This window comes from Dipodomys merriami, unplaced genomic scaffold (assembly GCF_024711535.1).
Source record: "Dipodomys merriami isolate MVZ:Mamm:240054 unplaced genomic scaffold, mDipMer1.0.p SCAF_5, whole genome shotgun sequence".
NCBI lineage: Eukaryota > Metazoa > Chordata > Mammalia > Rodentia > Heteromyidae > Dipodomys > Dipodomys merriami.
In genome coordinates this window covers 78692072-78719601 of record NW_027206068.1, presented here as the reverse complement: position 1 = coordinate 78719601, position 27530 = coordinate 78692072, and the positions used below count along the sequence as shown (strand labels likewise).

At 48.0% G+C, this 27530-nt stretch overlaps 1 protein-coding gene across 10 annotated transcripts in view; it reads left to right on the top strand.

Moving 5' to 3' along the window:
• The first annotated feature begins 1788 nt into the window (after positions 1-1788).
• The window catches only part of Lmbr1 (limb development membrane protein 1), a 125892-nt gene continuing 100150 nt past the window's right edge, over positions 1789-27530 (top strand). For 4 of the 10 annotated variants that reach the window (XM_069997176.1, XM_069997173.1, XM_069997175.1 and 1 more), the window contains exons 1-3: positions 1793-2022; positions 18964-19036; positions 23758-23797. In XM_069997176.1, the coding sequence (XP_069853277.1) occupies positions 1957-2022; positions 18964-19036; positions 23758-23797 (179 nt within the window). In that variant the 5' untranslated portion in view covers positions 1793-1956. Of the gene's footprint in view, positions 2023-18963; positions 19037-23757; positions 23798-27530 lie in introns of all 10 variants that reach the window. The other 6 variants (XR_011366974.1, XM_069997178.1, XM_069997177.1 and 3 more) reach the window with 3 other exon arrangements.

Below are 27530 nucleotides of genomic sequence, written 5' to 3'. Positions count from 1 at the left end.
CTAGGGAGTGGATACTGTGTGGCCCTTTCTGCTCTACCATCCTGGATTGTTAGACAGGGAACCAACTCCCAGAAGATTGACAACCTCTGGAAGAGCTGCATAGCGCAAACTCTAATGGTTTAGAAAGCTGCAATGTCTGATTAGAAAGATGTAAACAGCACAGGCACACACTCTCTGGGATTTGTGTCTAAATGAACATCTGATCTGCTTACTCTCTGGTGTGGAGAGATTAACCTAGAAATGGTCCAGGTCGCTTCAGGTACGTGTGCAGCCCCTTCAACACAGGAATCCAGAAAAGCAGACGTGGGTACTGCTGCTGTCTTTTCAATGTCTTTGGAGACATTGAAAACCCATGAAGGTGACACTGACCTCAGGCAGTGGAGACTGTTACCTGCTGGTTCTCTGCGGGCGGCAGCCAGGACAAGGCCCCCCAACCTCCCACAGCAATGCCTGGGGCTTGAACTCAGGGCCTGGGCGCTGCCCCTCAGCTTGCTCACGTGAGCCACAGCTCCACTTCCTCCAACAGCAACGGAAACGACTCCATCAAAGAACCCAAAGCAAGATCCTCTCCTCACTCCTGCTTGACCACAGAAACCAACCTCAGCTGACCTGGCCGCCCTGCTCGGGCCTGTCTGTCTGTCGGTGTTCCAAGTGTGAGCGTGCTGTGGACGGACCTTGGGTCGTGACCTGGCCCGGCACCCCCGCTGCCCTGCACGTGGACCTGGGGGTCGCGACCCTGGCCCAGCTGCCCTGCACGTAAACCGGAGGTCATGACCCAGCCCGGCCCCCCTGCACTGGACCGGAGGTCATGACCCGGCCCGGCACCCCTGCACGTGGACCGGAGGTCGTGACCCGCCTGGCACCCCTGCACGTGGACCGAGGTCGTGACCTGACCCCGGCCCGACACCCCTGCACGTGGACCGGAGGTCGTGACCCCGGCCCGGCCCCCCTGCACGTGGACCGGAGGTCGTGACCCCGGCCCGGCCCCCCTGCATGTGGACCGGAGGTCGTGACCCGCCCGGCCCCCCTGCACGTGGACCGGAGGTCGTGACCCCGGCCCGGCCCCCCTGCACGTGGACCGGAGGTCGTGACCCGCCCGGCCCCCCTGCACGTGGACCGGAGGTCGTGACCCGCCCGGCCCCCCTGCACGTGGACCGGAGGTCGTGACCCCGGCCCGGCCCCCCTGCACGTGGACCGGAGGTCGTGACCCGCCCGGCCCCCCTGCACGTGGACCGGAGGTCGTGACCCGCCCGGCCCCCCTGCACGTGGACCGGAGGTCGTGACCCGCCCGGCACCCCGGCTGCCTGGTCCCTGTCTGAGTCTCCCGGGCCGGCAGCTAGCCGAGAGCTTCCCGTCAGCGGGAGACCCCGCCCCTCTCCGCCAGGGCCCCTGGGCCGCGAGCCACACAAACGCGCTCCTCCGTGGCACCGCCTCAAGCCGGCCCCGCCTACTGGGCGGGGATCGCGGCCGCCCGCCCGGAGCCGGGCCCCGCCCACGGAAGGCCCGCCCACGCGGGCCCCGCCCACAGCGCACAGGCCACAGAGCGCGGCAAAGCCGGGGGCTAAGCCCCGCCCACGAGGAGGCCGCGCCCCCAGCCCGGGAGGCCTCGGAGCGGCTAAGTCCAAAGCTAAGCCCCGCCCACGAAGAGGCCACGCCCACCGGAGCGCGGGCCCCACCGGCTGCTTTCCGGAAAGCAGGGCACGCTCCTCGGACGCGCGGCGCCTTGGAGTGACGCGCGGTCTCCGCCCCGGCCCCGCCCCGGCCGGCGCCCGCCCTCCGCCCGGCCGCTCCTGCGGCTTTGCCCACCGCGGAGGCGGCCCCGGAGTCGCCGGCTCTGCCCCCGCCGAGGCGGCACCTGCGGCGGCGGACGCCGCGGCTCCGGCGCGGGCGCCCTGCGCGGGCGGGCGGGCGATGATGCGGCCGGGCGCGCGGACGCGGCGTCGGGCATGAAGGAGGATGGAAGGGCAGGACGAGGTGTCGGCGCGGGAGCAGCACTTCCACAGCCAAGTGCGGGAGTCCACGGTGCGTGGCCTGCGCGCCCGACCTCCTCCGACCCCCGTCCCCGTCCCGCCACCCCGCCGCCCCGCCGCCCGGCCCCGGCCCTCTCCTCCTCCGCCCCGGCCCTCTCCTCCTCCGCCCCGGCCCTCTCCTCCTCCGCCCCGGCCCTCTCCTCCGCCCCGGCCCCGGCCCTCTCCTCCTCCGCCCCGGCCCCGGCCCTCTCCTCCTCTGCCCCGGCCCCGCTCCGCTCCGCCTCCGCCCCGGCCCCGGCCCCGGCCCTCTCCTCCTCCGCCCCGGCCCCGGCCCTCTCCTCCTCTGCCCCGGCCCCGCTCCGCTCCGCCTCCGCCCCGGCCCTCTCCTCCTCTGCCCCGGCCCCGCTCCGCTCCGCCTCCGCCCCGGCCCCGGCCCGCTCCTCCGCCGCCCCGGCCCCGGCCCTCTCCTCCTCTGCCCCGGCCCCGCTCCGCTCCGCCCCGGCCCGCTCCTCCGCCGCCCCGGCCCCGGCCTCGGCCCCGGCCCCGGCCCCGGCCCCGGCCCGCTCCTCCTCCGCCTCGGTCTCGGCCCGCTCCGCTCCTCCGCCGCCCCGACCCCGGCCCCGGCCCCGGCCCGCTCCGCTCCTCCGCCGCCCCGGCCCCGGCCCCGGCCCGCTCCGCTCCGCTCCTCCGCCGCCCCGCCGCCCGGCCCCGGCCCCGGCCCGCTCCTCCGCCGCCCCGCCGCCCGGCCCCGGCCCCGGCCCCGGCCCGCTCCTCCTCCGCCCCGGCCCCGGCCTCGGCCCGCTCCGCTCCTCCGCCGCCCCGCCGCCCGGCCCCGGCCCCGGCCCCGGCCCGCTCCTCCTCCGCCCCGGCCCCGGCCTCGGCCCGCTCCGCTCCTCCGCCGCCCCGCCGCCCCGCCCCGGCCCCGGCCCGCCCCTCCCGCACCTGCGTCCCGTCCCCCGCCGCGCCCCCCCTGCCCCGCGCCACCTGCGGGCCTCCGCCGCGGCCCCGCCACTCACCGGCCCTCCGGGACCGCGGCTTCCTTCTCCGCCGGCCCCGCCCAAGCCCCCCCCCCCCGCCCCCGGCTCCGGCGCCCTTGGCTGCACTCCGCGTCTCCCGCGGGGTGGGCGGGCAGCGAAGTGGGGCGCTCCCCCCGCGGTGCCCCGCTGCTCCCCCCGCCCCCCCCCCCCGCTTCCCCACCCGGTGCCCCGCGCGCCCCTCCCCGCTCCCCCCGCGGTGCCCCGCGCGCCCCTCCCCGCTCCCCCCGCGGTGCCCCGCTGCTCTTCCCCCCCTCTCCCCCGCTCTCCCCCCTCCCGCTCTCCCCCCTCCCGCTCTCCCCCCCCCGTTGCTCCCCCCTCAGTGCCCCGCGCGATCCCCCTTTTCCCCTCCCCCCCCAGTGCCCTGCGCGCCCTGCCCCCCTCACCCCACACAACCCTGCGCCCCCCTTCTCTTCTCCTGTCTTCCCCCTACCCAGGCTCCTCTCCCTACCTCCCCCTGCCCCCCACCCCTCGCTGCCCTGGCCTCACCTGAGTCCAGCCCTGCTCCCTGTGCCTGGAACCGGACTCCCCTGGCTCCACACCCCAGGCCCCACCGTCCACTGGTCACCCTTCCCCGGCGGGGAGGGAAGCCCCCGGAGCTAGGGCCGCCTGGGGAAGAGGGAGCCGGCTTGCTGCCCAGGGGCCTGCCCGCCCGCATGAAGTGGGTTGTACTCCCTGTCACCTGTGTATTCCGGCCTGCTCGCCCTCTCCCTCCTCCCACAGTCACTCACATGCTTGCTTTGAGGTGAACAGTTCTGGTTTGGGACTGCTAGTTTGTACACTTACCCGTGTGGAAAAGTGGGCATCACTTGGCCAGGTCATGCCTTGGATAGAGGAGGTGCAGACTGAGCTAGTGAAATCTGGTACAGGATGATTCGTTTTCATTTACAATTGAGGGTTAACCACACAGAATGGCGTATAGAGTCGTACATGCACCTTCGGTGCATTTCATACTAAACACACTTAGGAAACACGTGTGGATCCCGCCTAAGAACAGAATTTTACTAGCATTCCAGGTCCACCCTTTGCCTTTTCTGTCACTCTTGGCTCCACCAAGCCACTATCTGTCTTCAAACACATGAGCTTCTGCTTAGTTTTGAACTTTGTGCAAGTAAACATTTAAAATATGCGTTCTTCTAGTTTTGTCATTGCTGGGTTTCACTCAACAAAGCTTGTGAAATCATCATATATCTGGTCATAATTTATTTGTAGTTGTGTAACTGTACCACAACTTCGTTTTGTTTATGCATTTCACTTTGGTACCATGGTAGTTTTTGTAGGTTGTGTCTCTGAATATTGTCTTTTGTGTTCAGTGTGGACCTCAAGATAGGATCTCTAGGTTAGAAGGTATTTGTTATTTATTTATTTATTTGTGCCAGTTCTGGGGCTTGAACTCAGGGCCTGGGTGATATCCCAGAGCTTTTTTGTTCAAGGTTAGTGCGCTACTACTTGAGTCACACCTCCATTTCCATCTTTTTGCTGGTTAATTGAAGGTAAGAGTCTCATAGGTTCACCTGGGTTGACTTCAAATTGTGATCCTCAAATCTTGGCTTCCTGGGTAGCTAGCATTATAGATTTGAACCACCCTTTTAGGCGATATAAAGGATGTTAATTTGCATTTTTTGATGACAAGTGAATTTGAACACTTCCTTCTCCATTTCAAAATTAATTTTTCTTTTGTGGATTTGGAATAGTTAATTATATATATGTTTTTTTTTCTTTTGGCCAAATACACAATACAAATAGAGTACCTAACTCTGAGGATCACTAAGTCAACAATTTAGTGGTTTATACATGTGTCTTTAGTTGGTTCTATCAGAATAGTTAGGAATGTTTTCCCAAACAAACTCAAGTGTTTTAAAGCAGTTTTACTGATAATAATTAACAGACTACAGGATTTACATTGTGTAATTGTTAGGATATTGGCAGAGTTGTCCAGTATTTACCACAATTTAGTCATAGCACATTTTCATTATCTGTTAGCAGTTGTTCTCTAATTTCCCTTGTCATTTTCTACTTTACCCTTAGGACACCAATAGTCTACTTTCTGTCTTGGTTTACATAGTCTGGATATTCCATGTAAATTGAAGTGGCAATTTGTAGACTTCCATAAATGACTTCTGTCAATTCTCATGATGCTCTCTCAGCCAAAGTGTAGCATATAGGAGTATTTTATTCTTGATATTCCATTGTTTGGATATGTTACCTCTTGTTTATGCGTTTGTCAGGTGATAGACCTTTTGGTGATTTCCACTTTCTGCTGTGACCTTTTGTGCATAGGTTTTTTTTTTTTGGGTCCAGTTGTGGGGCCTGAACTCTGGGCCTGGGCGCTGTCCCTCAGCTCTTCAGCTCAAGGCTAGCGCTCTACCACTTGAGCCACAGCGCCACTTCCAGCTTTTTTCTTTCTGCTTATGTGGTGCTGAGGAATCGAACCCAGGGCCTCAGGCATGCAAGGCAAGCGCTCTACCACTGAGCCAACTTCCTAGCCCCGTGCATAGGTTTTTGAATAGTCATTTATTTTCATTTTTCTTTGTCATAGGAATGGTGGATGATCTGTGTCATATGGGAACTCTGTAGTTAGTATTTTGAATAAACAAACCTATACTCAAAAGTTGTGGCACCATTTCACATTTTTACCACCAATGTATGAGAATTCTAATTTCTTCACATCCTCAATGCTGTGTGTTGTTTTGATTATTTGTCATTTTGTTTTCCTTTCCCTGATAAGTCATAATGTTAAATGTCTTTTTGTGTGCTTATTGGCCATTTTTGTATTTCTTTGGAGAAATGTCTGTTCAGACCCTTAGTCTATTTAAAAAGTTAATTTTGAGTACAACATAACCTAACTTCTATCACAGTCATAGTTAAAAAAGAAAATGAAAAGGCCTGGTACAGGCACAAAAGCAGAATATATAGTAGTGGGATAGAATAGATGACCCAGAAAAAAGTGATTCCTACCTTATTCCTTTTTTTAAAAAATTGGCTCTTGTTGTATTTGAACTCAGAGCTTTGTGTTTACTTGGTTTGCTTGCTCAGCATTCTGCTGGTTAGTTGGAGCTGGAATCTTTCAAACTTTCCTTTTACCTAGATTGGCTTTGAACCATAATCCTCAAGTCGTAGACTCTTGAGTATCTAGGATTACAGGTATAAGCCACTGGTGCTTGGCCTTAGCCTATTGTTCTTGACAAAGGTGCCCATGAGTTGGAGAGAAAATCGCTTCTTCAACAAATGGTTCTGGGAAAACTGGACATCCCCATGTTGGAGACCTAAGGCAGACTTATTGCTCACTATCTACAAAAATCAGTTTGAAAACATACACGTTGTGCACATAACACACAGACACACACAAGTACATGAAGAGGAACTCCTAACCAATAGCTCAAGATTACATGAGTTAAAAAGCTTCTTTCTATCAAGAGAAACAGAGCCATGAGATCATCTAGAGGAGAGGAGAGAAATCTTTGGCAGCAATTCATCACCAAGAGCTTACTATCCAAAATACATAAAGAGCATAAGTGTCAAGAGACCAAATAATCCAATTAATGATTGGCAGATGGAAGTACACATGGCCAGTAAACCCTTGAAGAAATGTAAATCACAACAACACTGTGATTCTGCTTCACCCCAGTCAGCATGGCTGTTAGCAACCAATGACTACAAATGCTGGTGATGAAGTATGGAAAAGGGATCCTTCATTCACTGTTGGTGGGAGTGCAGATTATTACAGTTCCTGTGGAAATGAGTATTGGAGGTTCCTCAAAAAACTAAAATTATTGCTATCATATGGTATACCTGAAGAAATGAAAGTGAGCATTCAGATACCTGTGCGCCAGTGTTCATTGCAACATGACCAATCATCGAAGACTTGGAATAAGCCGTCAACTGATGAGTGGATTGAGAAATGTAGCATTTAACACAGTGTTATTCATCTGTACAGAAGAATGGAATTATGCCAATTGCAGGAAAATGGATGGAACTGGAGACCATCCTGTTAAGTGAAATAAGCCAGATTCAGGGGAACAAGTACCAAGTGATTTCTCTCATGAGCAGAATCAAAACCTATAAACGCAAGTCAACAAAAAGATAGGAATAGAGGACTGCAGCAGTTTCTCAACTATAACACTGTAACACTCTTGACTGGATCTTTGTAATTGAGAACTGTGGATCACAGCATGTTAGCATTTGTCTTCTATCCTCTAATTGCCATAAACAGTTCTCTTAGTTGTATCAACTGAAGTGTCCTCAGAGAATTGAGATCCCAGGGCAGTCTGCCACATGAAGACTGATATGGTGGATGCCTGGAATCACAGCTTTCGCAGGACACAAGCCTTGTGCCGAAGCTACAGCAGCTAGTACTGGCGGGGGTACTCTAGCCATTGTACTATTGCTGGCCCTGGCTAGGGAGGAAGCCTAGTGTTACAGGGCTCCCACAGTGAGTTTTATCTCCCAGAAACTACTAGGTTCCAGGCTCCCTTCATGCTTCCAGCAGGGGGAAGAGGAAATAGCCATTCTGAAATGTGCCAGCTTCCTGTTAGCCCTCCGATGCCCGTGTGTCTCCCAGGGAAGGAGGGAGTTCACCTCCCAGATGAGAGCCAGAGGTCTAATAAGAAGTTGCCAACTATGCAAGCAGGAAAGTATGCACAATTTTTGTTACATGCTGTTAGGTTTTTAAATTATGTTGACCTCTAAGTGAAGGAGGAAGTTATCAAAAGGGTTACTTGAAAAATTATGTAAGTTATATGTACATGTGATAAGTGGAGTTGTATAGAAAACCTGAAAAAAGTAATTTGCTTGTCCAACCTTTTTACAACAGGCAGTCTCTTGGTTTTTCCTAATTATTTCCATGGTAGTATAGGAAGTACTTTTTAAAGTAAATTGTTTTGGTTTACCAACACTTAATATGTATTGACTTTCCAAGAGAAGGCATTGAAGACTTAGCTACGAGGCTTTCAGATGAGGCTCTTCATTGCTTAAGTGACTGTTTCTGGCTTTTCCAGTTCCTCAAGTGTTTATAGTTACATTGCTATTCTTTGTTCTCTTGGTTACCCTCCTAGACAAAGAATTAAACCTCCCTTTCTAGTTCATAAACCTCCATTTCTTGTTTCTTTTCTTTTCTTTTTTTTTTTTTTTTTTGGTTGTGGGGCTTGAACTCTGGGCTCGGGCACTGTCCCTGAGCTCTTCAGCTCAAGGCTAGGGCTCTACCCCTTGAGCCACAGCACCACTTCCAGTTTTCTAGTGGTTTATTAGAGATAAGAGTCTCACAGACTTTGCCTGGGCTGGCTTTGAACCGTGATTCTCAGATCTCAGCCTCCTGCTAGGATTACAGGCGTGAGCCACCGGCGCTTATTTCTTGTTTCTGAGAGCTATGTCTGAAAGAGGCTGTCCTTAGATTATCTTGTGGTGGGTAATAGTAGTGAAGCTAACTTTAATTAACAAATTTATTGTGCTGGTTATGGGGCTTGAATTCCAGGCCTGAAGTGTTTTTTTCCTTCCCTCTCTCTCAAGGCTAGTGTTTTACCACTTGAGCCACAGCTCCATTTCTGGCTTTTCTAGTAGTTAATTGGAGATGAGAGTTTCATGGATTTTTCTGTCCAGGCTGGCTTTGAGGCACGATCCTCAGATCTCAGCCTCCTGAGTAGCCAGGATGATAGTCTGAGCCATTGGCACCTCATCAAGCATAATATTCTAATGATCGAAAAATGGTTCTTCAGAGCTGGGAAGGTGGCTCACTGGTAGAGTACTTGTCTTGCATGAATGAGGCCCTTGGTTCGATTCCTCAGTACCATATAAGCAGAAAAAGCCGAAGTGGTGCTGTGGCTCAAGTGGTAGAGTACTACCCTTAGCTGAAGAGCTGAGGGACAGTGCCCAGGCCCAGAGTTCAGGCCCCATGACTGACAAAAAAAAAAAAAAAAGGTTCTTATTTTTCACTACTTCAGTACATAATGATACATGAAAGTTTTAATATGTGTGGTTTTCTGTTGTATTAATTAACATAATATAAGTTTCCAGGAGTAAGATTACTCAGTCAGAAAATGTGTCATTTTACTTTCTAGCAGGGTTACTTGAATTAGTTTTATTAGTATTGAAAACAGCATTATATTTCTTTCCTGAATTACATAAATAAAAATCTTACTGTGGGAGGGCTGGGAAGGTGGCTCAGTGGTAGAGCGCTTGCCTTGCATGCTCGAGGCCCTGGGTTCGATTCCTCAGCACCACATAAGCAAAAAGAAAAAAGCCGGAAGTGGCACTGTGGCTCAAGTGGTAGAGCACTAGCCTTGAGCTGAAGAGCTGAGGGACAGCGCCCAGGCCCAGAGTTCAGGCCCCACGACCGGACCCAAAAAAAAAAAAAAAAAAAAATCTTACTGTGGGAAATTGAATTAATGTACAAGTATCAGGGAGAAGGTAAAAGGACAAAGTATTCTAACCTTTCTGAAGTATGAACCATTATTTTATGTCTGTATTTGTATCTGACAGAACTCAGTACTTTACGCTTGTTAGTATATTTTCTGTTTTCATATGCAAATGTCTTTAGTTCTTGCTCTTGCTTTCTCTTTGTGCTCGCCCTGGGGCTTGACTCAGGGCCTGGGCATTTTTTTTCTCAAGGCTAACATTCTACCACTTGAGCCACAGTTTTACTTCTGGCTTTTTGGTGGTTAATTGGGGATAAGACTCTCACAGACTTTACTGGCTGGGCTGGCCTTAAACCACAATCCTCAGATCTCAGCCTCCTAAGTAGCTAGGATTATAGGCGTGAGCCATTGATGCCTGGCTCTCTCTCCTTTTCCTTTTGATTTAGTCTTTTCCTACCTTTTCCATCCTCAGGTAACTAGTAGGAAGAATAGTCTTGTGTTCAGCCATCCAGTAATAAAATCATATAATCTGCAAACAAGACTAGCTTAACATTTTCCTTTTCTATTTGGCTGCCCTTTATTTATTTATTTATTTTGGTCGGTTGTAGGGCCTGAACTCTGGGCGTGGGCGCTGTCCCTGAGCTCTTCAGCTCAAGGCTAGCGCTCTACCACTTAAGCCACAGCGACACTCCGGCTTTTTCTGCTTAGATGGTTGGTGCTGAGGAATTGAACCTACGGCCTCATACATGCAAGGCAAGCACTCTACCACTGAGCCACCTTCGCAGCCCTGCCCTTTATTTCTTTAAGAAATATCTTGAAGTAGTTGTACAAAGGAGTTGCCATCTGCGAAGCAGTTTATGAATATTGGTGTGTTGACTAGTGTCACCTCTTTCGGCATTCTTGCCCATCCCTCCCCCTAGTCACCCTTTCCTCAAGCTTGTTAATTTTATAGGGTTATACACTGAATTCTTGACTGCATCCTCCCCCTCTTCATTCATCTACTTCTTTCCCCTTGACCCTGGTCTACCCCTTTCAATTCCCAGCTTTTTGGTATTTGCTATGTGCAGCTTTGACTGTTTTTCTAAGGAATTACACTTTTTGAGTTAGTTCTTGGACGGAGCCCTTTATTTCTTAATTTATTGCTTTGGCTGGACCTGTGGTATAACATGATCTAAGAGTGATGAAAGAGGTTATCATGGGGCTTGAACTCGGCTTGGGTGCTGTCCCTCAGCTCTTCAACTCAAGGTGAGCGCTCTACCGCTTGAGACACAGCGCCACTTCGGGTTTTCTAGTGGTTTATTGGAAATAAGAGTCTCACGGACTTCTTGCCTGGGTTGGCTTTGAACCGTGATCCTCAGATCTCAGCCTTCTGAGTAGTTGGGATTACAGGCATGAGCCACCAGCGCCCGGCCCTTCCTGTTTAATAGATTGAGGCTGTACTTTAAAAAAATTATATCTTTATTGTCTTCTAGGTAGTTGAAAAAAGGGGTTACCATTCAACCAGAGGATTTATTTTCTTCATACTTTTTGCTGTTAGCTCATTTTTACTTTAGAGGAACAATTGAAACTCAATTTCTTGTTATCATTACTAACATATCTCTGATTATCTTACTTTGAAGTTTCTTATCACTTTATTTTGGCTATATCTTTTTTTTTATTGTAAAGATACTATACAGAGGGTTACAGTTACATGAGTGAGGTAATGAGTACACTTCCTCTTGAACATTGTTACCCCCTCCATTGTTTTCCCCCTACTATCCCCTCCCTCCCTCCCTTCCCCGAGGTACTTTTTTTTTTTTTTTTTGATTGTGATTAAGTGATTACATGATTTCCGGAAATTCACAGTATTGTGGAATAATGATGCTCATTTAAAGTCACAAGTTCATTCTAACTTTCCTGGAGCAAATTGTCTATCACAGTCTGTAATATATAACGGTGCTCACATGTTATATATCATATATGTGATCAGCAGCATGGGGATATTTAGTAGTGGTTCAACCAGATGAGTGGGAGTTCTTTGTTTCTTAAGTCCTGTTAGTTTTGTCATATCACCTAACATTTTGGATTTAGCATCCACTTATCAGGGAGACCATGTACTGCTTGTCTCTTCGTTCTTGGCTTACCTCGCTCAACATGATTCCTTCTAGCTCCATCCATTTCCCTGCAAATGCCATTATTTTGTCATTTCTAATGGCTGCATAATATTCCATTATGTATAGATACCACAATTTTTGGATCCATTCATCTGTGGTGGGACATCTGGGTTGTTTCCATAGCCTAGCTATTGCGAACAGTGCTGCAATAAACATGGAGGTGCATGTGTCCTTGTATATTGGTTCCTGTTGTTCAGGGTAGATGCCTAGAAGTGGTATGACCGGGTCGTAAGGGAGGTCAATCTTTAGCTTTCTAAGGACCCTCCAGACTGCTTTCCAAAGTGGTTGTATAAGTGTACATTCCCACCAGCAGTGTAATAGGGTTCCTCTTTCTCCACATCCCCTCCAGCATTTGTCGTTGGCTGATTTGTGGATGTGGGACTGGGGTAAGGTGGTATCTCAGGGTTGTCTTTATTTGCATTTCCTTCACCACCAGGGATGATGAACATTTCCTCATGTGTTTCTTTGCCATTTTTATTTCTTCATTTGAGAAGTCCCTCTTTAGTTCCCTTGCCCATTTATTAATTGGTTTGTTAGGTTTGGGAGGGATTAGTTTCTTGAGTTCCCTGTATATACAGGATGTTAACCCCTTGTCTAATATATTGCTGGTAAATATTTTTTCCCAATTGGTTGTCTTTCTAGCTTGGTTGCGATAGCTTTATCTGTGCAGAAGCTTTTTATTTTAAGGTAGTCCCATTTGTCGAGTCTCTCTCCAACTTGTTGTGACCCTGGGACTCTGTTCAGGAAGTTCCTTCCTGTGCCTATTAGTTCAAGTGTCTCTCCTACTCTGTCCTGCAGTAGTTTCAGAGATTCAGGTTTAATGTTAAGGTCTTTAATCCATTTTGAGTTGATGTTGGTGCATGGTGATAGGCTGGGGTCCACTTTTAGTTTTCTGCATGTGGCTGCCCAGTTTTCCCAGCACCAGCGGTTGAAGAGGCTGTGTTTCTTCCATTGTATGTCTTTGGCTCCTTTGTCGAATATCAGCTGGCTGTAGGCCTGTGGAATTATTTCTGGATCTTCTATTCTGTTCCATTGGTCTTCGGGTCTGTTTTTGTGCCAGTACCATGCTGTCTTTGTTATTATAGCTCTGTAGTAGAGTTTGAAGTTCGGCATGGATAGCCCTCCCATATTGTCTTTATCCCGTAGAATTGTTTTGGCTATTCTAGGTCTTTTGTTGTTCCATATGAATTTTTGGACTGTTTTCTGTATTTCAGTGACGTACGTCATTGGGATTTTAATAGGAATTGTGTTGAATTTGTATATTAGTTTTGGAAGTATTACCATCTTTACTATATTAAGTCGGCCTATCCAGGAGCATGGGAGGTCTTTCCATTTTCTAGTGTCTTCTGCAATTTCTTTCTTTAACTTTTTATAGTTCTCATTAAATAGTTCTTTTACATCTTTGGTTAGTTTAATTCCTAAATATTTTATTTTTTGGGAGGTTATTGTGAATGGGGTTGCTCCCTTTATTTCCCTCTCTTCCTGTACATTATCAGTGTATAGGAAGGCAACTGATTTTTGTGGGTTTATCTTGTATCCTGCTATTTTGTATTTTGGCTATATCTCTCCCCCTCCTCCCTCCTCTCTTTTTTGCCAGTCCTGGGGCTTGAACTCAGGGCCTGGGCTCTGTCCCTGTGCCTCTGTGCTCAAGGCTAATGCTCTATCACTTGAGCTACAGCGCCACTTCTGGCCTTTTCTGCTTATGTGGTTCTGAGGAATTGAACCCAGGGCTTCATGCATGCTAGACAAACACTCTACCACTAAGCCATATTCCCAGCCCTGGCTATATCTTGTTATATGACTTTCTTTTATAATTATAAAAAAGTACAGATGTTCCTTAACTTACAGTGAAGTTATGTTCTGATAAGTCCAGTTGAAAGTACTATATATTGAAAACACATTTAATGCACTCAGTCTACTAAACATCAAAACTTAGCCTTGCTTGCTTTAAATATACTTAGAACACTCACATTAGCCTACAGCGGGGTAAAATCATCTAACGGAGCACAGTAAAGCATTGCATATCTTACGTATAGTGAAGGTAAGCAATGGTTTACTGGATATCATTTGCACAACTGTAAAGTTGAAAAATAAGCCGAGCCATAATAGGCATCGTCTGTGTGAATCATCCTGATTTTACTATTGCTTTTATAACTATTTGAGTCCTCATGTCTTTTACTAGTTTGAATTCTTAGTTGAATTTTACCTTTTCTTGGGATAATTTCAAAGAGGTATAATGTTAGTTATTTTGGCGATTATTACAGGGTACTTGTTTACTTTTGATTTAGTAAACCTCAGAGCAGTGTCTATTAGAGCCTCTTTGACAGACTTCACAGATTTATTTATTTTTGGTGGGTTTTATTTTATTTTGGGGTTTGAATTCAGTGTCTTGTGTGTGCTTTTTTTTGGGGGCGGGGTGTCCGGTCGTGGGGCCTGAACTCTGGGCCTGGGCACTGTCCCTCAGCTCTTCAGCTCAAGGCTAGTGCTCTACCACTTGAGCCACAGCGCTACTTCCGGCTTTTTTCTTTTTGCTTACGTGGTGCTGAGGAATCGAACCCAGGGCCTCAGGCATGCAAGGCAAGCGCTCTACCACTGAGCCACCTTCTCAGCCTCTTGTGCTTGCTTTTGAGCCATGTCTCCAGCCTCATTTTTGCTGGTTCCTTTTTTTTTTTTTTGAGATAGGATGAGGATCTTGCTTCCTACAAGGATATGCCTGGACCACGATCTACTTAATTTAGGCTTTGTGTCATTGCTGGGGTGATAGGCATCCGGCAGGTAGCCCTGCCTGGCTGGGACCACCGTACCACATCTGACCCTCCCATCTAACTTGGGATGGTAGGTGTAAGCCACCCGCACCTGATCACCTTTCACTTGATGGTATTTATTCTTTCAGTCACTCCAGTTAGCTGAAGCTCATAGGCTGTAGAGGAGACGAGGAGGAGTAAAATTTGATTGTAATGCACCATTTGAGGAGTTCTATCTAGAAGCTAGGATTTTACTGATATGTATTAAATGCTAAGCACGGTGGCCGGCTCACTCAGGTGTCTGTCCAGTCCTGATCAGAATCAGCACTGAAGAAAGGTCTGTGGCCCCGAGGGCTGCGTTAGCCACTCACTGTGTGAGAGCTCAGGTGCCGGAGAGCAAGGCTCAGTGGTGGGGAGGAAGAAAGGGTGGTGGGGTTGACAGGAAATGTGCTCATTACTTACGCCCTTCTGTATATCACCTTGACAATAAAAAAAGGAAGGGGGAAAAAGAAAAGCTCAGTGGTTTTAAAGTACTACCAGGTCGTGAAGCAGTCCATCTGCTTAGTTGACCCTCACCTTTGGTGGTAGTTGCTGGAGGCTTTCCTCCTCTCCTGTCTTTCTGGAACTTTCCTTTGTACCCTGGGGCATCGAGGGGGAATGGAGCTATCCGCACAGTTGCTTTATTCATTTACCCTTCCCTCTCGAACAGTTCCTGCCTCACCTTTGACCTATATAGATATCTAACTCAATCTGTAGTTTGTGTCACAGTCTTTTATTTTGGTTTTTAGGTGAATAATACTTAAATTTGTTTTTTAATCTGAGGATTTAAATGAATTGCTTTCCATTAGTTTTGCTTGCTTCTGTGTATTTTCTCTTGATTTCCTTTTGATCATTGACTTTTAATGCTTTATCATTTTCCACTTAAATTGAGTTCTGCATTTAACTCTGAATTTCTGAAATTCCCAACATCTACCTTTAGATGCTGATTTAAAAACCCTACAACATCGTTTCATCAAAACCTATTTTCCCCCTTCCTTCACCAAGCATGTGGGTTGCAGCGCTTCTCTGTTGGAAGGCGTTGATTGACGTCTGTGCCCTCCTGCCCATCAGCTGCTGCTTGGTTTCACTTTTCTTCTCATCTTGGATTTCATTGGCAGGCACTTCATTTTGTCTTGCTACTACCCTAAACCAGTGCTTCTCAAACCTGGTCAGGGATTCTGAGAGGTGAAGGTTAAAAGAGGGGGAGGTATTGTTTCTTCTGAAGAGTTTGTGGAACGAGGATAGAAGGGATACTTGGCCCAAGAATCATATGTTTAAAGGCTGACAGGAGAAGGGAGCTAGGGACAGGCACAGAAGAGCGATCAGAAGGAATTGTGTTGCTAACAATGACTACTTAGAGGCCAAGTAAAGTTATGAAGTCTAGTTTGGTTGTTAGGTCATTCTATTCAGTGGAACGCATATGGAAGAAGAAATGGGAGCAAAAATATATTAGAGGGGCTGGGAAGATGGTTTAGTTGTAGAGTACTTGCCTAGCATGCCTGAAGCCCTGGGTTTGATTACTCAATACTACATATACAGAAAAAGCTGGGAGTGGTGCTGTGGCTCAAGTGGTAGAGTGCTAGCCTTAAGCAAAAGAAGCTCAGGAACAGCACCCAGGCCCTGCGTTCAAGCCCCAGGACTGGCAAATACCCCCCCCCCCAATATATATATATGCATCTATATATTTATTAGAAACCAGGTAAAGTGAGATTAAACGAAAACTCCCAGCGTTGCTTGCAGCCTAATGCCATTAAACAGTGCAGCTTGATTCTTAGCTGGTACGGTAGGTGCAGCTAGATTCCTCAAAAAATGTCGGAAGTCTGATGATTCTAACAGATACCCAGTTTCTGACCTTTCCATTTCCTATTCAACGGTGTTTATTTCTCTCCTACAAACCCACTCCCCTCGCAATCTTTCCTAACTCAGGAAATAGCAGCTCTGTTTTTCCAGTTTCTCAGCCCAAGGACCTGTGCTCATTCTCCTAAGTCTGTTTTCAAAGCACACCCAGAAGGCGATTACTTCTTTCTACTTGGTTATGCAGATCTGAGGGGCCTCTCTCCTAGGTTATTGAAACAAGTTATTTTCTGGTCTCTCTGCTTCTGTTCTTCTAGTTTATGTTCCACATAGAGACTAGGGTGAGTTTTTGGTACTTTGTTTGATCTGTTTGATCCTATAACCCCTCCGCTCAGAATCTGATTTCCATATAGATGACGCGCATCTTACTCAGGGTCGGAGCCAACGCGTAAGTTACCTTATATAAGAATTAACATTTGGTAAAGGGCTCCAGCCACCCGAACTCCAGTTACTCTCACCTAACTGCACCTCAGCGGTTCACCCCCTTGGATGAACATGCCACAGGTGTCCCTGCCTCTGAGACTTGTCACTGCTGCTCCCTCTCCCCCCACGTGTCCCGAGGCTGTTTCCCCCACAGCTCTTTCCTCACCTGTGGCCGTGGGGAGCTGGGTCTTAACTCTGCTGCTGTCACTCACTAGGCATCGTTGGACACTGCAGTTTGATGGCTTGTTGCCTGCTTGTTTTCTGCTGTCTCCCTCATTGTAGAGCTCCATGAAGACAGCTTTGCTCACTGGGGTGTCCCAGGTCTTGGAAGAGCATCTGGGGTCGTAGCCCGCAGTAAAAGACGGTTTGTGAGTGCAGTTCAGGCAGCCTCTCGTCAGTTCTCTGTCAGCGCATGTCTCTGACTCCAGCTTTGTGACTCACTGTTCTGCTTCCCCGGCTCCACTCAGGCTTTCATGATAGTGTAGACCACTCCATGTTTTTGTGAGATTTCCTTTTCATCCAGTCCTACTCCGCAGAGGATATAGGGAGGAGGTGGCGCGGCCAGCGCTCTCCAGTCTAGGCAGGGCTCCTGATGGTCTCTCGGCTTCCTAACCAGGTCTCTCAGGTGCGCTGGCTCTGATCGCTGTCCGTGCTGTCATGTCACTCTCCCACTTGTACTGGGGCCCGGCCTTCCTCTCCATTCTCAGGGTGTCATTGCCGAGATGGTGTCATTGCGTACCGTCCAAAATCTTACGTTCCTGGCCACGGGCCACCAACTCCGCCTCAGTAATCCCTGCTGGGATGCTCTTGAATTCATCTTCATTTGGAGTAGTTTTGTTTGGAGTGAGATCTCTTGTCTCTTGATCTTTTCTTTTTGCTGGTGTGTCATTCTCCAGCTCTGACAGAAATGAAGCTTAAACAAGTAGCCCAATTAAAAAAATGGGCAAAGAACCCAAACACATTTCTTAAGAGGACGTGAAATGGTGGGAACAGTGTATTCTTTGAACTTGGCTCCTTACTAACTGAAAGGTTCTCTATGGCTTGTTGCCAGGGGAAGGCAAGATAATACTACAATGCAACCTAACACCTATCAGAGTGGTTGTTTATCAGAGAGGATTTTAGAAGTGCTGGCAAGGATGTGCAGCAAAGGGGACCCCAGCCCCGTTGGGGACGTGCGTTCATGCCACTCCTGTGTGGAAGTCACCTGCGCTCCCAGGCTCACTGCGGCCCCGCTCGCGGTAGCCAGGGCCTACTTGGCGTGCCTGTGCACAAGGGGACACTGTTCAGACTTGAAAAGGAATGCGTCCCGTCCCCTGTGAAAGCAAGGATGAGCCTCAGCATGAGGTGAAACAAGCCAGGCACCGAAGATGAGCGCTGTGTCTCATTCACGTGTTGAGCCCTTGGGAAGGAGTGAGCAGAAGGATCATTAGCAGGGACCGAGAGAAGAGCTGAGGATGAGGTGTTGGTCAGTAGCTGCAGAGTTCCAGCAGGGTCTGAGTCCCACACAGTGACCACAGTAAATAGCAACACATTGTATTTTTCCCACAACTTTAAATTTTTTTTTTTTGCTTTAAATTTGTTGATTTCATTTATTTTCTTGTTTATGTGGTATCAAGGAGCCCATGGCCTCATTCAGGCTAGGCAAGCATTCTACCACCAAGCCACATCCCCAGTCCATATTATATTTTGAGAATCACCAAAAGAATAGATTTTAAACATCCTCATTGCAAAAATGAATAAATATGTTAGGTAATACATGTTAATTAGCTCAGTTGAGCCAGACCACAATGTATGCATAGTTTAAAACATGTTGCAAAAACCAAATAAATATGGTTTTATTTATCAGTTAAAATAAAAGAATGAACAAAATTTAGTTTAATGTTCAAAAATAATTTTTAACTGGTTTATGTTGATAAATGGCGTATTTATAGAATAGTTATTTATCCTCAGACTGATTTGTAATACTTCTTTTCTGTTAAATATTTGTATAATTGAATCTGTTTTACTCTGTCACTTTGTGGTGCCAGCACATTCTCTTCTGCATTACTGAAGCTTTTAGTACTTTTTAATATTTAATAGTGGTAGTAGTCTCTCATTGATGTTGTTTTTCAAAATTGTTGCTAATGGTCTAGCCCATTACTCTACCATGTGGCTTTGAAAAATTGAATCAAGTTATGAAAAGGAAAATCTCCATTGGGCTTCCCCTCCCCCCCAAATAGTATTAAACTGGACTCAGTTCACATAAATGAATATTTTCATCAAAACTTTATCCTGGTGAAATAGCCATAATTTTTACTTTAAATAATTTAAACCCCTTTTATACATACCAAAGATATGTCTTGTATTAGAATAATGTAGCTAAAATGTAAATAATCTGTTAAATTGTTTTGTTTCAGATATGTTTCCTTATTTTTGCCATTCTCTACATTGTTTCCTACTTCATCATCACCAGATACAAGAGAAAATCAGGCAAGTAGAAATACCTTAATTAAACTTTTATTACAATGCACATCATCTGGGCATGGTGTTTGGGATATGTCATACACCTTACTTCAGTGGTGAATATACTGCTGACTGAAGTAAACAGTTGATGGTTACTGAGCACTAAAAATAACCTCCAGGGAATTTGACTATTCTTAGGATCACCTCTTAGACCACAGTCCTTGTTTATCACAATTCTTATGTCCAACCAAGATTAGTCCTGGGCTATTTAGAATCTGGGAAGTTCCAGAGTTTATGAGGCTTGTGACTGGCTGTAGTGTGTGTTCTACATACCCTCCAACCCTTTTCTCACTACTAGACATATCTTTTCTTTCTCCAAAGCAATATGGAATTTAGAGACTTCATAATGACATTGTTAGTCAACTGTATAGTATCCTTTTATTACCTTGTTATACTTACCTGTGCGGAGGCAGATGATTATTTTTTTATGTGCTAGTCTTTGGGCTTGAACTAAGGCCTTTGGCATTATCCCTGAGCTTTTTTGCTCAAGGCTAGTACTCTACCACTTGAGCCACAGCTCCATTTCTGGCTTTTTTGGTGGCTAATTGGAAATAAGAGGTTCATGGTGTTTCCTGCCTGGGCTGGATTTGGAATGTGATCCTCAGATCTCAGCCTCCTGAGTAGCTAGTATGAACCACCAGCACCTGACTTTCTGTTCTTTAGTGTATTGTAGTATTGGTTAATTTACAGGTTTTTAGGTCAGGGTTTTAAAAGGGCCCACATTTTAGAAATAACCTAAGTGTAAACTCCCATGGCTAAGTCTCAGCAGAATCAACTTTATTTTTGTTTTCTATACCACTGAATTATTTGAGTTTTTATAATGACTGTATTATTTTTGCTGTAAAAACCCCTAAATTAATAGATAAGTGGATCCAAAAAATGCAGTACCTATACACAGTGGAATTTTGCACAGTTGTTAGAAAGAATAATATGTCATTTGAAATGGATGGACCTAGAACAAATCATGTTTTAAGTGAGGTAAGCCAAGACCAGAGAGACAAACAGCTCATGTTTTCTCTCCATATGCAGAAGCCAGATCTAATATACACTGGAACATGGTAAATTATACAAGACTCTGGACATTCATACATTGTGAGACCAAAGGGGAGAGGAATACAAAGGCACAACGTTTCTGTGCCTCTGATCATTAAAATAACACTTATGAAATGAGCTCTACGAATGGAAATGAGCTTTTCTTTTTCTTTGTTGCTGTTTGTGTTTTTGCTTCTTTTTGTCTTGTTTGTTCATTTATTTGTCTTTGGGCAGGTAAGGGGGCACAGAAGTGGGGGGGACAAAGGGTGAACAAACGTGGTAGTGGTACCACTAGACATTAATGTTGAAAATGAATGATACAGTTTTTGGGTGGGTATGGGAGGGAAAAATTGAGAGGGAGGGAAAGGGTGACATTGCCCAAAAAGAAAGGTCCTTTTAACTGACATATAACTGTAACCCCTCTGTATATCACCTTTATAATAACAATAAAACCCCTAAGTTACAAACAGAATAGTGAGAGACATAACTGAGTGTAATGTGGTATACTAGATCAAATCATCGAAAAAGGCATTCATGGGGCTTGGCTCAAGTAATAGAGCTTCTACTTGGCAATCACACCTCAGTACCGCGGATAAAATGCAGATTAAAGCCTTAAAAATGAAATGAAATAGGAAAATTGATCAGAAAAACACACAGAGCCTAAACTGCAATATGTTGTGGCATAGTAAATTGTGATATTATCTGCTGATAACCTGTGATGAAGATGGGCAGAAGCCAGAATGTGGAAAATGTCACATACTTGTAAAAGTGAAGTTAAGACACTAGTTTCTCCTAGGTGTGTATAAAGACTGATTAGTACAGGAGGTTAATAGGAGACTGTGTCACTATCTTTATGAGAATATGCAGAAAGTGTTCCAAGACTAGTTGTGGTTTTTTACACAGCCCACACTGCCTGCAGGGCACAGTTAATGTGAACAGCTGTAAGCAGAATTGCAATTAGAGTTTTTCCTCCAGAGGTTTTCGATATATTCTGAATATCCATTTTCTTTTATTCCATTTATTCACACTTGCCAGTTTTCTCCTGTCAAGTAAGAAGCACTAGTTCCATGTTCCACTCCCCACAAAAAGTCTCCAGCTATGCTCATGGTGGCTTCAAGAACAACTCTGCTCCCTGAAGCAGCTGCTGCTTCTGCAGTTGCGTTCTTTCTCGCCCAGGGAGCATTCTGGGAGAGGTCTTGCCATCAGGAGTGAAGTGAGGAGTAGGCTAACTTTGGAAGGTGAATGGAAAGTGTAGCTGTGGCATGTCGGAGTCTCACCTCAGAGTGGTCCTGACCCTTTCTCTCAGCTCTCCTCCCCACCAGACCTCGCCACACCTACCTGTGACAGGTGCGGCCGACTCCACTTACACTTTTAAATCAAAGTCAGCCGTCCAGCTTCTCACCTCTGTTTCAGAATTTAAGTGCCTAGATCTGAACGGAAAAGAAAGAGGTGACACTATTAGTGAGTGTCCAAATACGATACTGTTTTGATAAAATTGAAAACAGTGCAAAATAAAATAGCATAGGGTGATCTCATTTAAATTATGTTAGTAAAGAAAGTTCTAAGAACTTAGTTTGTATAGTTGAATTTGAGGATTACAAATTCTTAAAGATAGGGTATATTTTATTATTTTTTAAGACAGGGCTGACTGTGTAGCTCAGGCTGGCCTCAAACTCATGACCTTCCTATCTCGGCCTTCTGAGGTTCTATGCCAGATGGAGGGTACTGGAATTTTTTCCTTTTCAATTAGCATACATTTGTAGTGTGATAGTTTCTTTGTACTATTTTTATACAGGCACATGGCATACTTTGAACAAATTTACCTCTTCCACCATATTCTCATTCTTCCCTCCCTGCTTTTTTTTTTTTTTTTTTTTGGGGGCACGGTCACGGGGCCTGAACTCTGGGCCTGGGTGCTGTCCCTCAGCTCAAGGCTAGCGCTCTACCACTTGAGCCACAGCGCCACTTCTGGCTTTTTTCTTTTTGCTTACGTGGTGCTGAGGAATCGAACCCAGGACCTCAGGCATGCAAGGCAAGCGCTCTACCACTGAGCCACCTTCCCAGCCTCTCCTCCCTGCTTTTTCAAGTGGCATTTTGAAACAAGGAGAGACTGCTAGGAGGTGAACAGTACTGACAGACATTGTGTCTGTGACCGCAGATAGAAAAAGGAAAGCTGGTGAATGATAGGGGGTGGAGGCTGGGTCAGTCTGATTAAAATTCTGCACAGGCATGGGTGAAGAACCACGGTGAAACCCATCTGAAGAATTCACGTCACCAAAAACAAAATGAAGGACAGGAGTGTAAGGCAGGTCCTGTCTGGGATGGTGCTACTAGTGAGAGCGGGGAAGAGAGGGTAGGAGGGGGAATGGAGCGGTGAAGCTTGTTGGAATTACCTGGGAAAAGGGGAGGAGGGGGAGTGATAGAGGAGTATATCTTTCAAGGTGCTTTGCGTGCTGTGTGCACACATCAAAATGAAATACATGGATAATTGATGTTAATGCAGATGTAAAAACTAACTTTTCAACACTGTAAGATGGTCTGGGCTCATCTTGCACTCTGCCTGGATAAGGAGTGAGGAATAAGTCAGGTGGAGCAGTAGGAACGTATGCCTGAGATTGTGCCAAAGGCCCCACTGAAGTCATGAAACAAAACTCGCTAGTGAGAACGTCCTTTTGGCACCCATCTCCCCCTGCCACTCCCAGGAGTGCTGTGCAGTGAGGGTGTCATGAACTCTTCCTGCTGCAAGAGTCAGTTAGGCTGAGTGCCTATCCCGGAGCTGTGAAGACAAGAGAGAAGATAAACGCTTGCCAATTGATAACCAGGGCCTAGAGCTCATCCCAGCCACACCCCCTGTGGAGCCCTGAGCAGAGACGGGAGCTGACTCGGTCAGGCGTGATCCACAAATGTCTGTGCAACAAAATAAAAATAAAAGTTGATAAGACTTGTGCACGCAATCATTGGTGCACTGGTAAATGTTTAAGCAAAGCTCCTCGGGGGAAATAGCCATGCTTCATGATGCCTACCTATTTCTGTTGTATAAGTGGGACCTGCACCAGCCTGGGGCTAGAGGCCATTGTCCCAGGGACGGGAAAACTGGGAACGGTTCACAAGGACCCTGTCACGGCTGTACACTTGGAGGGTGGTGGGGTCCTGGGGCCCCATTATGGAACAACCACAGAGGTCCTACCTTGGCAGGTAAACAAGTGGACCTCTATGCATGGTTGAAGTTGCTGCTGCTGCTCAGGCTGTTACCTGCTAGCCAGGCAGCAGTGGATGCTGCCACCTACCAGCGTGGCTTCCACAGCATGGAATGTAGTGAACGGTACACACAACAGCCGGCTTCTCCCAGGAGACGTGCTCCATACGGGAAGGCCTGGTGACAGGTGGTCAGCGAGGGCCGGGACCCCAGGAGGGCAGGCACGCACGCTTCCTAGGACAGCTAGTCAGGGCCCGTTAGGAAATCAAGACTCCATTTTCCCTCATATGCCATCATATCCGACGCAGTGAGACTTAAAATTGAATCATGGCTTCAGTAAGCACAAGCTCTTTGAAAGCTCTCCCTACTTAGCAATGGCTTTTTAAGTACATATTTTAAATAAGTTAGTAAAACATTTTATAAGAGGATGAGCGTATTAATACCTGAAATATTTTTGCAGATGAACAAGAAGATGAAGATGCCATAGTCAACAGGATCTCGTATGTATTCTACAATTTAATTGTTCTAGTTCTGAAGTCAAATCTGAAAATTCTGGTTTTTGAACAGAAACATGGAAACATCTAAAATTCCATTAGAGTTATCAATATTACTCTTATTTATCAATATTAATCTTATTCTTAAAAAGCTCATATAGGCAAATAGATGTGGATAGAGGATTTATTATCTCCTGTTAAAAATATGTTTATTTAAAAGATGATAGCTTTTTTCTTTTTTTGTTGGATGTGGGGCTTGAACTCTGGGCCTGGGCGCTATCCTTCAGCTCAAGGCTAGCGCTCTACCGCTTGAGCCACAGCGCCACTTCCGGTTTTCTAGTGGTATATTGGAGATAAGAGTCTCACGGACTTTCCTTGCCTGGGCTGGCTTTGAACCATGATCCTCAGATCTCAGCCTCCTGAATAGCTAGGATTACAGGCATGAGCCACCGGCGCCCAGCAAGATGATAGCTTTTATCTGCAGAGGATTTAATAAGGAAATAGGGTTACGTTTGGGAACACTTCCAGGTTGAAGGAGGAGCCTCAGCTGAAGCCAGGCTTTCCCTCAGTGGCGGGGAGAGGCTGCCTCGGGTCAGCAGAGCACTGACTTGCTGTTTATGTCCATTGTTCTTTGAGTTTTTTGATGAGACAAGATAGAAATATCCTTTAAATTTTTTTTTTGAGCTCTCAAACTGGAGGAAAAGTAATGATTTTTCTCAGGTAAAATGTGAGAAAACACAGATATGCGTATGTGGGAGGTTATCTATATTCCAGGACTTTAAAAATTGATAATTTGTGTTTAAAAAAATCTCATATTTATAGGTTAGAAATCATGCAAAGGGATTTTTTTTGTTTGAACTCTTTGATCTACTGTTCCATTTCCTCATGTGTAATTCCTATAATTCCTATACCCTCTCCTGTATATCTACCATGCAAGCACTAAAATAACTAAGTTAATACTAATGTGGTTCTGCTCTCTCCCCACTGAAGTTTTCCGAGTTGTCCCCGGTGGAGCTTACATGTCACATCCCCTTGGTCCCCTCAGTGGACACACTTCTTCAGCATTTCTTTGGCTGACGTGAATAGGGCTGATTGGATTCAAAACTGAAAAACAAATACAAATGGATTTGTTATTTCAGTTATTTTAAGTGCCTTAGTGAAGTTGGATGAGAAAAGCACAACCTTATACTGGAAATTCCTGTTCTGTGGCCCTGGCACTTGGCACTTTAAGTCTACAGAACTGGAGAGCTTTTAGTTTTACTCTAGTACTTAGGCAAATCGTGGCGTTTCCCGCGTGTGACTCGCTGTTCCTAGCCGGTGTGGAGCCGTGGCCTGTGCACCGGCCTACCCTCAGCCAGGGGGCACGGGAAGTGAGCCTGGGGAAAAGCCGGCAAGGTCCTCGCTTAGAATACAACGCACCACACGTGAGGCTAGGGCTGCGGCCATGCCAGGCCTTGAGTTCAGTCCTGAGCACCACAGAGCCCACTTCTCTCGCCTCCAATAAAGGTCACCGTGAATCACAGATTGAGCGAAGGGCAGCGGCTGCGTCTGTGTGAAACCTGCTAGGTGTGCGGGATGAATGAGCATCCCCTCCCTCCCCCTCCCTTCCCCCTTACCATCTCCCTCACCATCCCCCTTCCCTTACCATTCCCCTTTCTTACCATCCCCCTCCCTCCCTCACCATCCCTTCCCCCTTACCATCTCCCCCTCACCATCCCCACTCCCTTCCTCCCCCTCCCCCCTCCCTCACCATCCTCCTCCCTCACCATCCCTTCCCCCTTACCATCTCCCCCTCACCATCCCCCCTCCCTCACCATCCCCACTCCCTCACCATCCCCCTCCCTCACCATCCCTTCCCCCTTACCATCTCCCCCTCACCATCCCCCTCTCTCCTTTACCATCCCCCTCCCTCCCTTACCATCCCCCTCTCTCCCTTACCATCCCTACTCCCTCACCATCCCCCCTTCCCTTACCATCCCCCTCTCTACCACCCCCTTCCCTCCCTCACCATCCCCCCTCCTTCCCTTACCATCCCCCTCCCTCCCTCACCATCCCCGCTCTCTCCCTTACCATCCCCGCTCTCTCCCTTACCATCCCCACTCCGTCACCATCCCCCCTTACCATCTCCCTCACCATCCCCCTTCCCTTACCATCCCCCTCCCTCACCATCCCCCCTCCTTCCCTTACCATCCCCACTCCCTCACCATCTCCCTCCCTCCCTTACCATCCCCACTCCCTCACCATCCCCCCTCCCTCCCTCACCATCCCCCCTCCCTCCCTCACCATCCCCCCTTACCGTCCCTCCTTACCGTTCCCCTCCCTTACCATCTCCCCCTCACCATCCCCCCTTCCCTGCCATCTCCCTCCCTCCCTCACCATCCCCCCTGCCTTACCACCCCCCCTTACCATCTCCCCTCCCTCATCATTTCCCCTCCATTGAGCCTGCACCTCCTTGGGAGTCACTGGAGGCACACCATCTCTTTTACCCTTATGAGAACATGGCTGTATCCTGCTCCTGGTAGAAGGGCCTGGGGGCAGCTCTGTGCCCTCTGCCTGGTTCAGCCGGGCAGTTGGACGGCACAGCCAACGGGCTGGCTTTTCCCACTGATTTCTGTGTTGTGGTAACACATGTGCAGGCGTTCTGTTCCTGATGGTAAATGGTTTAGAGTCACAGCCAAGTGAGGTATGGGCCTACGGGCTCACCAAGAGGCGGGGCCTGGCCTAGGCGGCTTCTTATGCCTCCTGGGCCTTTCAGGATGCTCCTACTCCTGAAGTGCCCCTCAGCCGGACCCTGTTTCCTTCTACTCCTAGCCCCAAGTCGGCTCCTCTGCCCTCACAACTAAGAAGTGCATCTTCTGAGAGCTGCTCACGGCTGGGCACTTGATTTGCTTTGGGTCAGAGCAGCTGGCTTCATTGGTGAAGTTTCTTTGAGGATGGCTGTGGGCCTGGGCAAGGCCTGGTGTGTGTCGGGAAGGATGGCCTCCTCAGGGTGGGACCCAGGGAGGGCGTCTGAGCCAAGGGAGGCCTGCCCTGGGGCCCGGAGCTCCTGGAGCAGAGGTCTGAAATCAGGAGGGATGGGAACAGGAGGGTGGCCTGCCCACCCTGGGGAGAGCGACAGGAAATTGAGGACGGCTGCTGCTGGGTGGGAATTTGATCCTTTACAAGATGCCGTTAAGCGTAGTCCGGGGAGAAGGAGAGAATGAATGCTGAGGTTCTTGACCGGCTTTGAAGGTGTTGGTGTGAACTTGAGGTGTAGACATGTAGGCCTTTGTGGAGTGGCCTGCGGAAGTAAAGCGGGTACATGTGTGTGCACACATGTGCTGGGTGTGCGCTACATTATTCTCCAGCCCTCTCTGTGCCCTGGGAGCACCGGCAGCACGCCATCTCAGTGGAGTGAGTGCAGGGAGTGCACGAATCCCAGCTCTTACGGCAGAGAGCAGTTTTCCACACGCAGAACCTGGCTCTGTGAAGGGCAGTTGGGGGTTGGTATAGGGACGCCCAAGCTAATTTTGTATTTCTTATTCTGTCTCTCTCTGTCGCTCTGTCGCTCTGTCTGTCTGTCTGTCTGTCTGTCTGTCTGTCTGTCTGTCTCTCTCTCTCTTCCTCCATCTATCTATTTTTGTGACAGTCCAGAGGCTTGAACTCAGGGTGTGGGTTCTGACCCTAAGCTTATTTACTTACTTTTTTTTTTTTTTTCTCAAGGCTGTCACTTAACCACTGGAGCCTGAGCTCCATTTCT